Source organism: Malaclemys terrapin, chromosome 2 (assembly GCF_027887155.1).
Source record: "Malaclemys terrapin pileata isolate rMalTer1 chromosome 2, rMalTer1.hap1, whole genome shotgun sequence".
In the NCBI taxonomy this organism is placed as follows: domain Eukaryota; kingdom Metazoa; phylum Chordata; order Testudines; family Emydidae; genus Malaclemys; species Malaclemys terrapin.
In genome coordinates this window covers 174,157,310-174,171,045 of record NC_071506.1, presented here as the reverse complement: position 1 = coordinate 174,171,045, position 13,736 = coordinate 174,157,310, and the positions used below count along the sequence as shown (strand labels likewise).

General features: G+C 45.1%; 1 protein-coding gene across 10 annotated transcripts in view; it reads left to right on the top strand.

Moving 5' to 3' along the window:
* COL15A1 (collagen type XV alpha 1 chain) overlaps positions 1 to 13,736 on the top strand; it is a 299,045-nt gene that overhangs the window by 141,302 nt on the left and 144,007 nt on the right. For all 10 annotated transcript variants that reach the window (XM_054018685.1, XM_054018687.1, XM_054018686.1 and 7 more), the window contains 2 exons: positions 3,976 to 4,094; positions 13,550 to 13,687. In XM_054018685.1, coding sequence (XP_053874660.1) covers positions 3,976 to 4,094; positions 13,550 to 13,687 — 257 coding nt within the window. The remainder of the gene's footprint in view (positions 1 to 3,975; positions 4,095 to 13,549; positions 13,688 to 13,736) is intronic.

The window sequence follows — 13,736 nt, the reverse complement described above, 5'->3', positions numbered from 1 at the left end:
TTATCCCTAAATGCATAACCTTACACTTCTCACTATTAAATTTCATCCTATTACTATTACTCCAGTTTACAAGGTCATCCAAATCTCCCTGCAGGATATCCCGATCCTTCTCCGAATTGGCAATACCTCCCAACTTTGTGTCGTCCGCAAACTTTATCAGCCCACTCCTACATTTGGTTCCGAGGTCAGTAATGAATAGATTAAATAAAATCGGACCCAAAACCGAACCTTGAGGAACTCCACTGGTAACCTCCCTCCAACCTGACAGTTTACCTTTCAGTACGACCTGCTGCAGTCTCCCCTTTAACCAGTTCTTTATCCATCTCTGGATTTTCATATCGATCCCCATCTTTTCCAATTTAACCAATAATTCCTCATGCGGTACTGTATCAAACGCTTTACTGAAATCGAGGTATATTAGATCCACCGCATTTCCTTTATCTAAATAATCTGTTACCTTCTCAAAGAAGGAGATCAGATTGGTTTGGCACGATCTACCTTTCGTAAAACCGTGTTGTAATTTGTCCCAATTGGCATTGTCCTCAAGGTCCTTAACTACTTTCTCCTTCAAAATTTTTTCCAAGACCTTGCATATTACAGATGTTAAACTAACAGGCCTGTAGTTACCAGGGTCACTTTTTTTCCCCTTCTTGAAAATAGGAACCACATTAGCTATTCTCCAGTCAAACGGTACCACCCCTGAGTTTACAGATTCATTAAAAATGATCGCTAACGGGCTTGCAATTTCTCGCGCCAGTTCCTTTAATATTCTCGGATGAAGATCATCCGGTCCGCCCGATTTAGTCCCATTAAGCTGTTTGAGTTTGGCTTCAACCTCGGATATGGTAATGTCAACCCCCCCTCAGAAGGCTGGCCTTCAATAAGAGTTAAAGTTTTAAACTGCAGTGTGTCCTTTTCCTTCCTTCCTCCCTCACCCATCCCGGGCTACCTTGGCAATTATCCCCCTAGTTGTGTGATGAATTAATAAAGAATGCATGAATGTGAAGTAACAATGACTTTATTGCCTCTGCAAGCGGTGCTCAAAGGGGGAGGGAAGGGTGGGGTGGTTGGTTTACAGGGAAGTAGAGTGAACCGGGTGGGGGGTGGGGCAGAGGGTTCATCAAGGAGAAACAAACAGAAGTTTCACACCGTAGCCTGGCCAGTCACAAAACTCGTTTTCAAAGCTTCTCTGATGCGCACCGCGCCCTCCTGTGCTCTTCTAACCGCCCTGGTGTCTGGCTGCGTGTAATCAGCGGCCAGGTGATGTGCCTCAACCTACCACCCCGCCATAAATGTCTCCCCCTTACTCTCACAGATATTGTGGAGCGCACAGCAAGCAGCAATAACAATGGGGATATTCTTGTAGCTGAGGTCTGAGCGAGTCAGTAAGCTGCGCCAGCGCGCTTTTAAAGGTCCAAATGCACATTCCACCACCATTCGGCACTTGCTCAGCCTGTAGTTGAACAGGTCCTGAATACTGTCCAGGCTGCCTGTGTATGGTTTCATGAGCCATGGCATTAAGGGGTAGGCTGGGTCCCCAAGGATAACTATAGGCATTTCAACATCCCCAATGGTTATTTTCTGGTCCGGGAAGAAAGTCCCTTCCTCCAGCTTTCAAAACAGACCAGAGTGCCTGAAGACGCGAGCATCATGTACCTTTCCCGGCCATCCCACGTTGATGTTGGTGAAACGTCCCTTGTGATCCACCAGGGCTTGCAGCAGCATTGAAAAGTACCCCTTGCGGTTTATGTACTCGGTGGCTTGGTGCTCCGGTGCCAAGATAGGGATATGGGTTCTGTCTATCGCCCCACCACAGTTTGGGAATCCCATTGCAGCAAAGCCATCCACTATGGCCTGCACGTTTCCCAGAGTCACTACCCTTGATATCACCAGGTCTTTGATTGCCCTGGCAACTTGGATCACAGCAGCCCCCACAGTAGATTTGCCCACTCCAAATTGATTCCCGACTGACCGGTAGCTGTCTGGCGTTGCAAGCTTCCACAGGGCTATCGCCACTCGCTTCTCAACTGTGAGGGCTGCTCTCATCCTGGTATTCTGGCACTTCAGGGCAGAGGAAAGCAAGTCACAAAGTTCCATGAAAGTGCCCTTACGCATGCGAAAGTTTCGCAGCCACTGGGAATCATCCCACACCTGCAACACGATGCGGTCCCACCAGTCTGTGCTTGTTTCCCGGGCCCAGAATCGGCATTCCACGGCATGAACCTGCCCCAGTAACACCATGATTTCCACATTGCTGGGGCCTGTACTTTGTGAGAGGTCTATGTCCATATCAATTTCCTCATCACTCTCGTCGCCGCGCTGCAATCGCCTCCTCGGCTGGTCCTGGTTTTGCTTTGGCATGTCCTGGCTCTGCATATACTCCAGGACAATGCGCGTGGTGTTCATAGTGCTCATAATTGCCGCAGTGATCTGAGCGGGCTCCATGATCCCAGTGCTATGGCGTCTGGTCTGAAAAAAGGCGCGAAACTAGTATCTGACGGACGGAGGGAGAGAGGGAGGAAGGGGCGAGTGACGACATGGCGTACAGGTACAGGGAATTAAAATCAACAAAGGTGGCTTAGCATCAGGGAGAAACACAAACAACTGTCACACAGAATGGCCCCCCCAAAGATTGAACTCAAAACCCTGGGTTTAGCAGGCCGTTGATTTCACGGAGGGAGGGGGAAGCAAATGAATACAGAACAAATCTATTTTTTACATCTGAAGCTGGCAGACGACGGTGCAGCATGACTGATAGCCCTCGGCATCTTCTGGGTGCTTGGCAGAAAATACTGGGCGCTTGGCAGAAAATAGCATACTACGACTGATAGCCATCATCGTCGAGACTGCCCAGGTGCCCATGATTGACAGCCACTGCAGTACGATGACGACAGATACCAGTTGTAATATACCATCTTCTACCAAAAGGCAAGGGGCTGCTGCTGTGTGCAATGCAGCCCCACGTCTGCCAGCCCCACGTCTGCCAGCACCCAGATCGCCGATGAAGGCTACCAGTCATACTGCACTGTCTACTGCCAAAAGGCAATTAGCTGCTGCTGTGTAACAATGCAGTACCATGTCTGCCGGCACCCAGATGACATATGGTGACGGTGAGCTGAGCTGAGCGGGCTCCATGCTTGGAGTGGTATGTTGTCTGCACAGGTAACCCAGGTAAAAAGGTGCGAATCGATTGTCTGCCGTTGCTCTGACGGAGGGGGAGGTGCCTGACGACATGTACCCAGAACCCCCCGCGACACTGTTTTGCATCATTCGGGCATTGAGATCTCAACCCAGAATTCCAATGGGCAGCAGAGACTGCGGGAACTGTGGGATAGCTACCCATAGTGCAACGCTCCGGAAGTCGACGCTAGCCTCGGTACTGTGGACGCAGTCCGCCGACTTCATGCACTTAGAGCATTTTATGTGGGGACACACACAATCGGCTGTATACAACCGATTTCTATAAAACCGGCTTCTATAAATTCGACCTAATTTCGTAGTGTAGACGTACCCTAAGACAGAGGATTACACTTAAGCCAATGGCTCCTGAAACAAACCTTGCAGGGTACATCCCTCAATTTTAAATCTGCACAGTTGAAAGTTAGGCAGTGGGAAGGCAAAGGGTTGAAGCAAGAAGATCAATCAATGCATTCTCCTTATCTCACCCATTCCTACAGTACATCCCCTCTTTTGTACCTATCTTCTCTCTTTTTGTACTTTTTTTTTTAAATCCCCCTAACTATCTTTCAAAGTTTTTAAAATAACTGTGTTTTTATTTAACTCCATCCTTCTCTATTACAGAAAGATTTTATTTTTGCCTTGCGTTTTGGGGGTTTCCCTTCTTTCCCACTTTCATCTTCTGTTTGTGTATTTTTTTGCCAAATACCAATTATTTTCTCTTTTGCCTTACTATATGTTTGCTCTCTTCCCTGATAAATGTCTTCTAGTGTGTTTTCTCTATTTTATTTTATTTAGGTTCAACCAGTGCAGGAAATGATCAACATGAAAGTGACGCCACTACGGTAGCCCAGGAAATACTAAAACCAGAAGCTGGTTCTGGTGCTATTGTTTTGCAAGGAGTGAGCAGAGAAAAGGTTAGTATAGGTAGCTTACTATGTAGCTCCTCATTGTGGTTCTGATTCAGGAAAGCACTTATGCGTATCATTAAATGCTTTCCTGAATTAGCACCTTTATCCTTTCCAGCTTACTAATGTTTATGGTGATCAGTTATTTGTATACTTAAGCAGGTATGGCATCTCATGGCAACATTGTATCCAAACCCACTTGGACTGTTGGGCAGTTCAAATCTAGATCCAAACTTTCCAGTTCAGACTCAGCCATAGACAGAGCAAACATGTACTTTTGATGTGGACTACTTTTACTTTATTTAAAGAAGCAATGAAGAAGGAAAAGAACCCCTATAAATCCTCAAAGTGAGAGCCTGGAGTCTGTTGTTCATTTTATAACAGCCATCTTGAACTAACTTGTAGAGACAGCTTTGCAGACTAGGGGGCTACTTTATTCTTAAAGTAAAGCCCCTGGTGCATGTTATGTAACTTTAAATCTGTTTGGTATGCTACACAACATACACCAGGGCTCCTTCTTTATCAGCTGGCTAGAGCAGTTGAACCCAAACTCCTTGAATTTTGGAGCAGTTCAGTTCTGAAATTTGTATCTGTGGCTCGTCTCTAGAACTGAATCAACAATACCGCCCTCCCTCAGTAGTTAAAACAAAACCTCTTGAAATAGATTTTAAATAGTAGTGGTAGCTGGGTATGGCCCTGGGTACTTTGATAAAAAAGCACAGTGTTAGAACATAAGAACACCAGACCAGTGGTCCAACTAGCCCAGTATCCGGTCTTCCAACAGTGGCCAATGCCAAGTACTTCAGACAGAATAAACAGAACAGTGCAATTATTGAGGCCCATCCCCTGTCATCCACTCTCAGCTTCTGGCAATCAGAGGCTAGGGACTTCCAGAGCATGGGGTTGCATCCCTGACCATTTTGGCTAATAGGTTGGTCCCACATGGTGGGGAGGAATGAACATATTACACCCAGTGCTCACACAAGGCCTTGTGCCTGCTTGATTTGTATGCAATTATGTTGCTCCAAATATCATGGAAAGCTGGAAATCAAATTGGGAGCTCTTAGCCTAAAATGTCATGAATCAGAAGGATATTTCATCCTCTAGTTGACATGTATAGCTGGATACCTGCAAGTCCTCCTCTTCGACATACTGCCAAATATTCATATATCATTAGTAGCTTTATTAATCACCAGACCTTTACCCACTAGATTAGTATTGATCCTTTCCTTGAACTTACCTTTGTATCTCCAACTTTAAGTTCTCTGCTTCATTCTTACTTTGTTCTGTCATGGTTTGAAATTGCAGTACATCAATGCTGATCTCAGCTGCCAGCAAAACATTCAGAGTGGAAGTTTAATTTTGAAGTTACTTGATATTGTGTGTTTCAATTGGACATGTACCATTGCTAAGGCTAAGATTTTGTCATGGTTATTTTTAGTAAAACTCATAGACAGGTCTCAGGCAATAAACAAAAGTTCTCCAAAGCCGTGACCTCTCTGTGACACCCCCAGCCGCTCACCCAAGGCGTTCCCCCTCCCCTGTGCGAGGCTGTTGCCTGTTGCTGGAACCCTGCCAGGGCCCCGCAGGCTGCCAGCTCCAGAGTCCTGCTGTCCCTGGGTCTGAAGCACAGAATGTCAGGGAGGTTTCTGGAAGTCAGGGATTCCATGACTTCCATGACCTCCGTGACATAAACATAGCATTAACCATTAAAAGGAACAGGAGTACTTGTGGCACCTTAGAGACTAACAAATTTATTTGAGCATAAGCTTTCGTGGGCTACAGCCAACTTCGTCGGATGCATAGAATGGAACATATATTGAGGAGATATATATACACATACAGAGAGCATGAAAAGGTGGGAGTTGTCAGCAGTTTCGCTGCTCACTTCTCAGAGTTGGTAAGACAACTCCCACCTTTTCATGCTTTCTGTATGTGTATATATATATCCTCAATATATGTTCCATTCTATGCATCCGAAGAAGTGAGCTGTAGCCCACGAAAGCTTATGCTCAAATACATTTGTTAGTCTCTAAGGTGCCACAAGTACTCCTGTTCTTTTTGCGGATACAGACTAACACGGCTGCTACTCTGTAGCCTTAACCATTGGCTTTTATGCTTTTACGTGCTCTTCATGTCAGTCCCAGTGCTTGTTGTGACAGATTATAATGAATGGTGAAAGAGTAGCTTTATGATAGGCCATGCAAGTTAGGTACGTGGATTTGCATAAGGTTTAGAATTTATTTCAGAACTTACAAATATAATTCCTCTAAAACATTCACTTCCTATCACTCGAACAGTATGTACAACTTGTAATTCATAGACTTTAGGGCCAGAAGGGATAATTGTGTCTGACCTCTTGCATACCACTAGTCACTCCCCATAATCTCTGCAGCAAGTCCATAATGTGTAGTATATCTTTTAAAAACTATATCCTTTCTTGATTTGAAAAAATGTGATGAAGCTTCTTAAGTCTCTCCCTGTAATGCTTCTTTTCCAGACTGCAGGTAATTCTTGTAGCCTTTGTTTGCTCTTTCCCATTTTTAAACATCCTTTTTTATGTGTGAACACCAGAACTGGACCCAGGATTCCAGTAATGGTCTCACTAATGCTGCATTCAGAGGTAATACCATCTCCCTACTTCTAATTGATATTCCCCTGCTTATAGATCCGAGGATTGTGTTCACCCTTTTAGCTACACCATCACACTGGAAGCTCACGTTCATCTTTTATGTACCATCCCTGCCTAAGTCCTTTTCAGGACACAGTCCCTCATTTTATAAAACTGACCTACATTTTTAGTTCCTAGATGTATAACCTTTAATTTGGCTGTTTTAGAACACATGATGTTCCAACAAGCCATCCAGGTCAGCCTATCTAACTGATCTGTCTCCACCGTTATTTACCACTCCACCAATTTTTGTGTTATCTGCAAATTTTACTACTAATGAGATTATATTTTCTTCTAGAGCATTGAGAAAGATATTGAACAGCACTGGGCTGAGAACAGATCCCTGCAGGATCCAACTAGAAGGGCTTTCCTTGGATGGCAATTCCATATTTACAATTATTTTTGCAGTCTATCAGTTAACCAGTTTTTAATTGATTTAATGTGGGCTACATTAGAATCATAGAATCATAGAATATCAGGGTTGGAAGGGACCTCAAGAGGTCATCTAGTCCAACCCCCTGCTCAAAGCAGGACCAATTCCCAACTAAATCATCCCAGCCAGGGCTTTGTCAAGCCGGGCCTTAAAAACCTCCAAGGAAGGAGACTCCACCACCTCCCTAGGTAACGCATTCCAGTGTTTCACCACCCTCCTAGTGAAATAGTGTTTCCTAATATCCAACCTGGACCTCCCCCACTGCAACTTGAGACCATTGCTCCTTGTTCTGTCATCTGCCACCACTGAGAACAGCCGAGCTCCATCCTCTTTGGAACTCCCCTTTAGGTAGTTGAAGGCTGCTATCAAATCCCCCCTCATTCTTTTCTTCTGGAGACTAAACAATCCCAGTTCCCTCAGCCTCTCCTCATAAGTCATGTGCTCCAGACCCCTAATCATTTTTGTTGCCCTCCGCTGGACTCTTTCCAATTTTTCCACATCCTTCTTGTAGTGTGGGGCCCAAAACTGGACACAGTATTCCAGATGAGGCCTCACCAATGTCGAATAAAAGGGAGCGATCACGTTCCTCGATCTGCTGGCAATGCCCCTACTTATACAGCCCAAAATGCCGTTAGCCTTCTTGGCAACAAGAGCACACTGTTGACTCATATCCAGCTTCTCGTCCATGGTGACCCCTAGGTCCTTTTCTGCAGAACTGCTACCTAGCCATTCGGTCCCTAGTCTGTAGCAGTGCATGGGATTCTTCCGTCCTAAGTGCAGGACTCTGCATTTGTCCTTGTTGAACCTCATCAGGTTTTTTTTTGGCCCAATCCTCTAATTTGTCTAGGTCCCTCTGTATCCGATCCCTACCCTCTAGTGTATCTACCACGCCTCCTACTTTAGTGTCATCTGCAAACTTGCTGAGAGTGCAGTCCACACCATCCTCCAGATCATTAATAAAGATATTAAACAAAACCGGCCCCAGGACTGACCCTTGGGCACTCCGCTTTAAACTGGCTGCCAACTAGACATGGAGCCATTGATCACTACCTGTTGAGCCCGACGATCTAGCCAGCTTTCTATCCACCTTATAGTCCATTCATCCAGCCCATACTTCTTTAACTTGGCGGCAAGAATACTGTGCGAGACCGTATCAAAAGCTTTGCTAAAGTCAAGGAATAACACATCCACTGCTTTCCCCTCATCCACAGAGCCAGTTATCTCCTCATAGAAGGCAATTAGGTTAGTCAGGCATGACTTCCCCTTGGTGAATCCATGCTGACTGTTCCTGATCACTTTCCTCTCCTCTAAGTGTTTCATAAATGATTCCTTGAGGACCTGCTCCATGATTTTTCCAGGGACTGAGGTGAGGCTGACTGGCCTGTAGTTCCCCGGATCCTCCTTCTTCCCTTTTTTAAAGATGGGCACTACATTAGCCTTTTTCCAGTCATCCGGGACCTCCCCCAATCACCATGAGTTTTCAAAAATAATGGCTAATGGCTCTGCAATCTCATCCGCCAACTCCTTTAGCACCCTCGGATGCAGCGCATCCGGCCCCGTGGACTTGTGCACGTCCAGTTTTTCTAAATAGTCCCGAACCACTTCTTTCTCCACAGAGGGCTGGTCACCTTCTCCCCATATTGTGCTGCCCAGTGCAGCAGTCTGGGAGCTGACCTTGTTTGTGAAGACAGAGGCAAAAAAAGCATTGAGTACATTAGCTTTTTCCACATCCTCGGTCACTAGGTTGCCACCCTCATTTAGTAAGGGGCCCACACGTTCCTTGACTTTCTTCTTGTTGCTAACATACCTGAAGAAACCCTTCTTCTTACTCTTAACATCTCTTGCTAGCTGCAACTCCAAGTGTGATTTGGCCTTCCTGATTTCACTCCTGCATGCTTGAGCAATATTTTTATACTCCTCCCTGGTCATTTGTCCAATCTTCCACTTCTTGTAAGCTTCTTTTTTGCATTTAAGATCAGCAAGGATTTCACTGTTTAGCCAAGCTGGTCGCCTGCCATATTTACTATTCTTTCTACACATCGGGATGGTTTGTTCCTGCAACCGCAATAAAGATTCTTTAAAATACAGCCAGCTCTCCTGGACCCCTTTGCCCTTCATGTTATTCTCCCAGGGGATCCTGCCCATCAGTTCCCTGAGGGAGTCAAAGTCTGCTTTTCTGAAGTCCAGGGTCCGTATTCTGCTGCTTTCCTTTCTTCCTTGTGTCAGGATCCTGAACTCGACCATCTCATGGTCACTGCCTCCCAGGTTCCCATCCACTTTTGCTTCCCCTACTAATTCTTCCCTGTTTGTGAGCAGCAGGTCAAGAAAAGCTCTGCCCCTAGTTGGTTCCTCCAGCACTTGCACCAGGAAATTGTCCCCTACACTTTCCAAAAACTTCCTGGATTGTCTGTGCACCGCTGTATTGCTCTCCCAGCAGATATCAGGGTGATTAAAGTCTCCCATGAGAACCAGGGCCTGCGATCTAGCAACTTCTGCTAGTTGCCGGAAGAAAGCCTCATCCACCTCATCCCCCTGGTCTGGTGGTCTATAGCAGACTCCAACCACAACATCACCCTTGTTGCTCACACTTCTCAACTTTATCCAGAGACTCTCAGGTTTTTCTGCAGTTTCATACTGGAGCTCTGAGCAGTCATACTCCTCTCTTACATACAACGCAACTCCCCCACCTTTTCTGCCCTGCCTGTCCTTCCTGAACAGTTTATATCCATCCATGACAGTACTCCAGTCATGTGAGTTATCCCACCAAGTCTCTGTTATTCCAGTCGCATCATAGTTCCCTGACCGTGCCAGGATTTCCAGTTCTCCCTGCTTGTTTCCCAGGCTTCTTGCATTTGTGTATAGGCACTTAAGATAACTCATTGATCGTCCCTCTTTCTCAGCATGAGACAGGAGTCCTCCCCTCTTGCGCTCTCCTGCTCGTGCTTCCTCCCAGGATCCCATTTCCCCACTTACCTCAGGGCTTTGGTCTCCTTCCCCCGGTGAACCTAGTTTAAAGCCCTCCTCACTAGGTTAGCCAGCCTGCTGGCGAAGATGCTCTTCCCTCTCTTCGTTAGGTGGAGCCCGTCTCTGCCTAGCACTCCTCCTTCTTGGAACACCATCCCATGGTCAAAGAATCCAAAGCCTTCTCTCCGACACCACCTGCGTAGCCTTCATTGACTTCAACGATTCGACGGTCTCTACCCAAGCCTTTTCCTTGCACAGGGAGGATGGACGAGAACACCACTTGTGCCTCAAACTCCTTTATCCTTCTTCCCAGAGCCACGTAGTCTGCAGTGATCCGCTCAAGGTCATTCTTGGCAGTATCATTGGTGCCCACATGGAGAAGCAGGAAGGAGTAGCGATCCGAGGGCTTGATGAGTCTCGGCAGTCTCTCCGTCACATCGTGTATCCTAGCTCCTGGCAAGCAGCAGATCTCTCGGTTTTCCCGGTCAGGGCGGCAGATAGATGACTCAGTCCCCCTGAGGAGGGAGTCCCCAACCACCACCACCCTCCTCTTCCTCTTGGGAGTGGTGGTCGTGGAACCCCCATCCCTAGGACAGTGCATCTTTTGCCTTCCAATCGGTGGAGTCTCCTTCTGCTCCCTTCCCTCAGATGTGTCATCTAGTCCACTCTCCGCATTAGTACCTGTAGACAGAACATGGAAACGGTTGCTCACCTGTATCTCCATTGGTGCATGGATGCTCCTCTTTCTCCTTCTGGAGGTTACATGCTGCCAAACCTCCTCACAATCCTTCTGTCCCTGCTGCGCCTGCTCTGAATCTTCAGAGCATTGTGGCCGTACAAGCATCTCCTGACGTCTGTCCAGGAAATCTTCATTTTCCCTTATGCAACGCAGAGTCGATACTCGTTTCTCCAGCCCTCAAACCTTCTCTTCCAAATGGAGACCAGCTTGCACTTTGTACAGACATAGTCGCTTCTGTCCTGTGGAAGAAAGACAAACATGGCACAACCTGTGCAGGTTACAACAGCTGATCGCTCACCTTCCATATCACCGTCCTCTTAAGAGCTTCCTCAACTGTTGCAGGAACTACTCAGAGAAACCTGTAGATGAAAGCCTCAGTGAGCTCTCCCCAAGCAAACTCCCAGGCAAACTCCCTCTGTTAGCCTCTGCTGTTCGCCGCTTTTATAAAACATTGGGTTTTATAAAAAAAAAAATTAATGGAGATATCCTATCTCCTAGATAGGACCTTGAAAGGTCATCAAGTCTAGCCCCCTGCCTTCACTAGCAGGACCAAGTACTGATTTTGCCCTTGGTCTCTAAGTGGCCCCCTCAAGGATTGAACTCACAACCCTGGGTTTAGCAGGCCAATGCTCAAAACACTAAGCTATCCCTCCCCCCGTTTATGTAGCATTAACTTTTTTTTATCAGAATGTCATGTGGCACTAAGTCAAAAGCCTTACAGAAATCTAAGAATCTTATGTCAATACACTTACATTTACCAACAAAATTTGTAATCTCATTCAAAAACAAAATAAAGTTTGCCCAAGAGGATTTATTTTCCATAAAATCATATTGACTGGCATTAATTATGCTACCATCTTTTAATCCTTTACTGATTATATCCCATATCAGCCTTTCCATGATTTTGTCCAGGACTGATGTCAGGCTAACCTGTCTGTAATTTCCTGAGTCTTCCCATTTACCCTTTTCAATATTGGCATGGCATTAGCTCTTTTCTAGTTCTGTGATACATCTCTAGTCTTCCAAGATCTATTAAAAATCAATACTAATGGGTCAGAGAGTTCCTTGGCCAATTCTTTTAATACTCTTTGACACAAGTTATCTGGTCTTATAGATTTTAAAAAGTTTAACTAGATATTGTTTAACATACTCCCTAGTTGTTGACAGAACAGAAAGATATGCTTACATTATCCTGCTTCTTTCCAAATACAGAACAAAAATAATTATTGAATACTTCTGCCTTTTCTATTGCACGATTGACAGTTTTACCATTTATCTAGTTTTGGACCAATACCACTGGTAGCATTTAGTTTGTTCCTGATGTGTGTAAAAAACTAGTTTTTATTGTCTGTGAGAGGGTGTTCTGGTGCTTTGTGGGGTAGATACTTTAGGAGAGGATTCTATATTCTATAAAACTCATTGTTTTGTATGTGGTGTGATTAGGGGAGTGAAGGTGATATAAATGGAATATGAAAGATCATCTTGTCTTGTGGAGGGCATTTTATTTTTCTGTGTGAGCTGCAGCATTTGGTTTGTGTGTTTGTTTTTGTTTGTTTGAATTCCATTCTGGCTCTCTTTTGGGAATCAAAAGGGCATCAAAGATTCCTGACACCTGGTAATCAGTTGGATTGCCTTAACCACCAATTAGCCAGAAAGACAGGAACTAATTGTCCTGGTTTAAGTCTCACCTGGCCTCTAAAGAAAGCAGAGTCTAGAGCCAATCAGGACCAGAGAGGGGCCAGATAATAATTCTCCTGTCCATAGAAGGGGGCAATTCAAATATTGAAAGCTATTGGCTTCCTGCTTCTGGATGGTGGGGCTAAAACCTTGGAAGATTGCAGGCTAGAAAACCCCAGCTAGGGAACTGAATTCTGCCTTTTTTGTTTTGTTTTGGTACATGTCATCCTCCCAGTTTTGGGGAGGACAAATTAAAACTCGTATTCCACTTTTAAGAGGGAGATAGAGCATGGCTATGACTTTTTTAAAAAATAGAAGCTAGACCCACCTCTTGGGATGTTCTTTTGATATTGTCCTTTACCCTGCTGGTCATTGATGCCTTTAGCCTCCCTTATCAATTGTCTGTATTTACTAACTGCTGGTTTGTACTCTTTGCTATCAGCTTCCTAATTTTTTCCGTATATGTGGTAATGGCTGCTTTCACTTCACTTACCAGGTTGATTTTTTTTTTTTAATCAAAGAAGCCTTATTTCATGATCGCTGAACTGTGTGTGTGGTGAAGCAAGGGTGTTGGATTTTTTTGGGGTGGCTAACAGAGCATTCTTAAATAGCTGCCCATTATTAACATTTTTATGTTTAAATTTTCCTCCCACTCAATTTTGTGTGGGAAGTTGGCTTTTTCAAAACACCAAATGTATATGTTGCTGGCTGGGGACTATATTCTGTCTGCACATAACTGGTGAAATTAGGTCATGACCGCTTGTACCCAGGCAATCATCCCATTTTAGTTGAATGATCAATTTATCTATATCAGTCAGAACGAGGTTTACAACCTGAGTTGGTTGTAATATATGTTGGTACAGTGCATGGGGCCCCATTGTGCTAAACTGGTTTGAGGCCTGTAGATATGATGGCAATATATGTTAAAATAATAAAAAGAAAATAATAAAAACCTATTATTGTATATTATACATTATTAGGGTCAAAAAGGTGAGAGAGGTGAAAAGGGAGAGCAAGGGCCGCGAGGACCACCAGGACAGTCGGAACTAGAAGAAATGCAGACAGGGATTCAAGGACCCCCTGGGCCTCTAGGAAAACCTGGGCGAGATGGTGAACCTGTGAGTACTACATCTCTATTGAAGCCACACACATCATCTAGAGAGACCA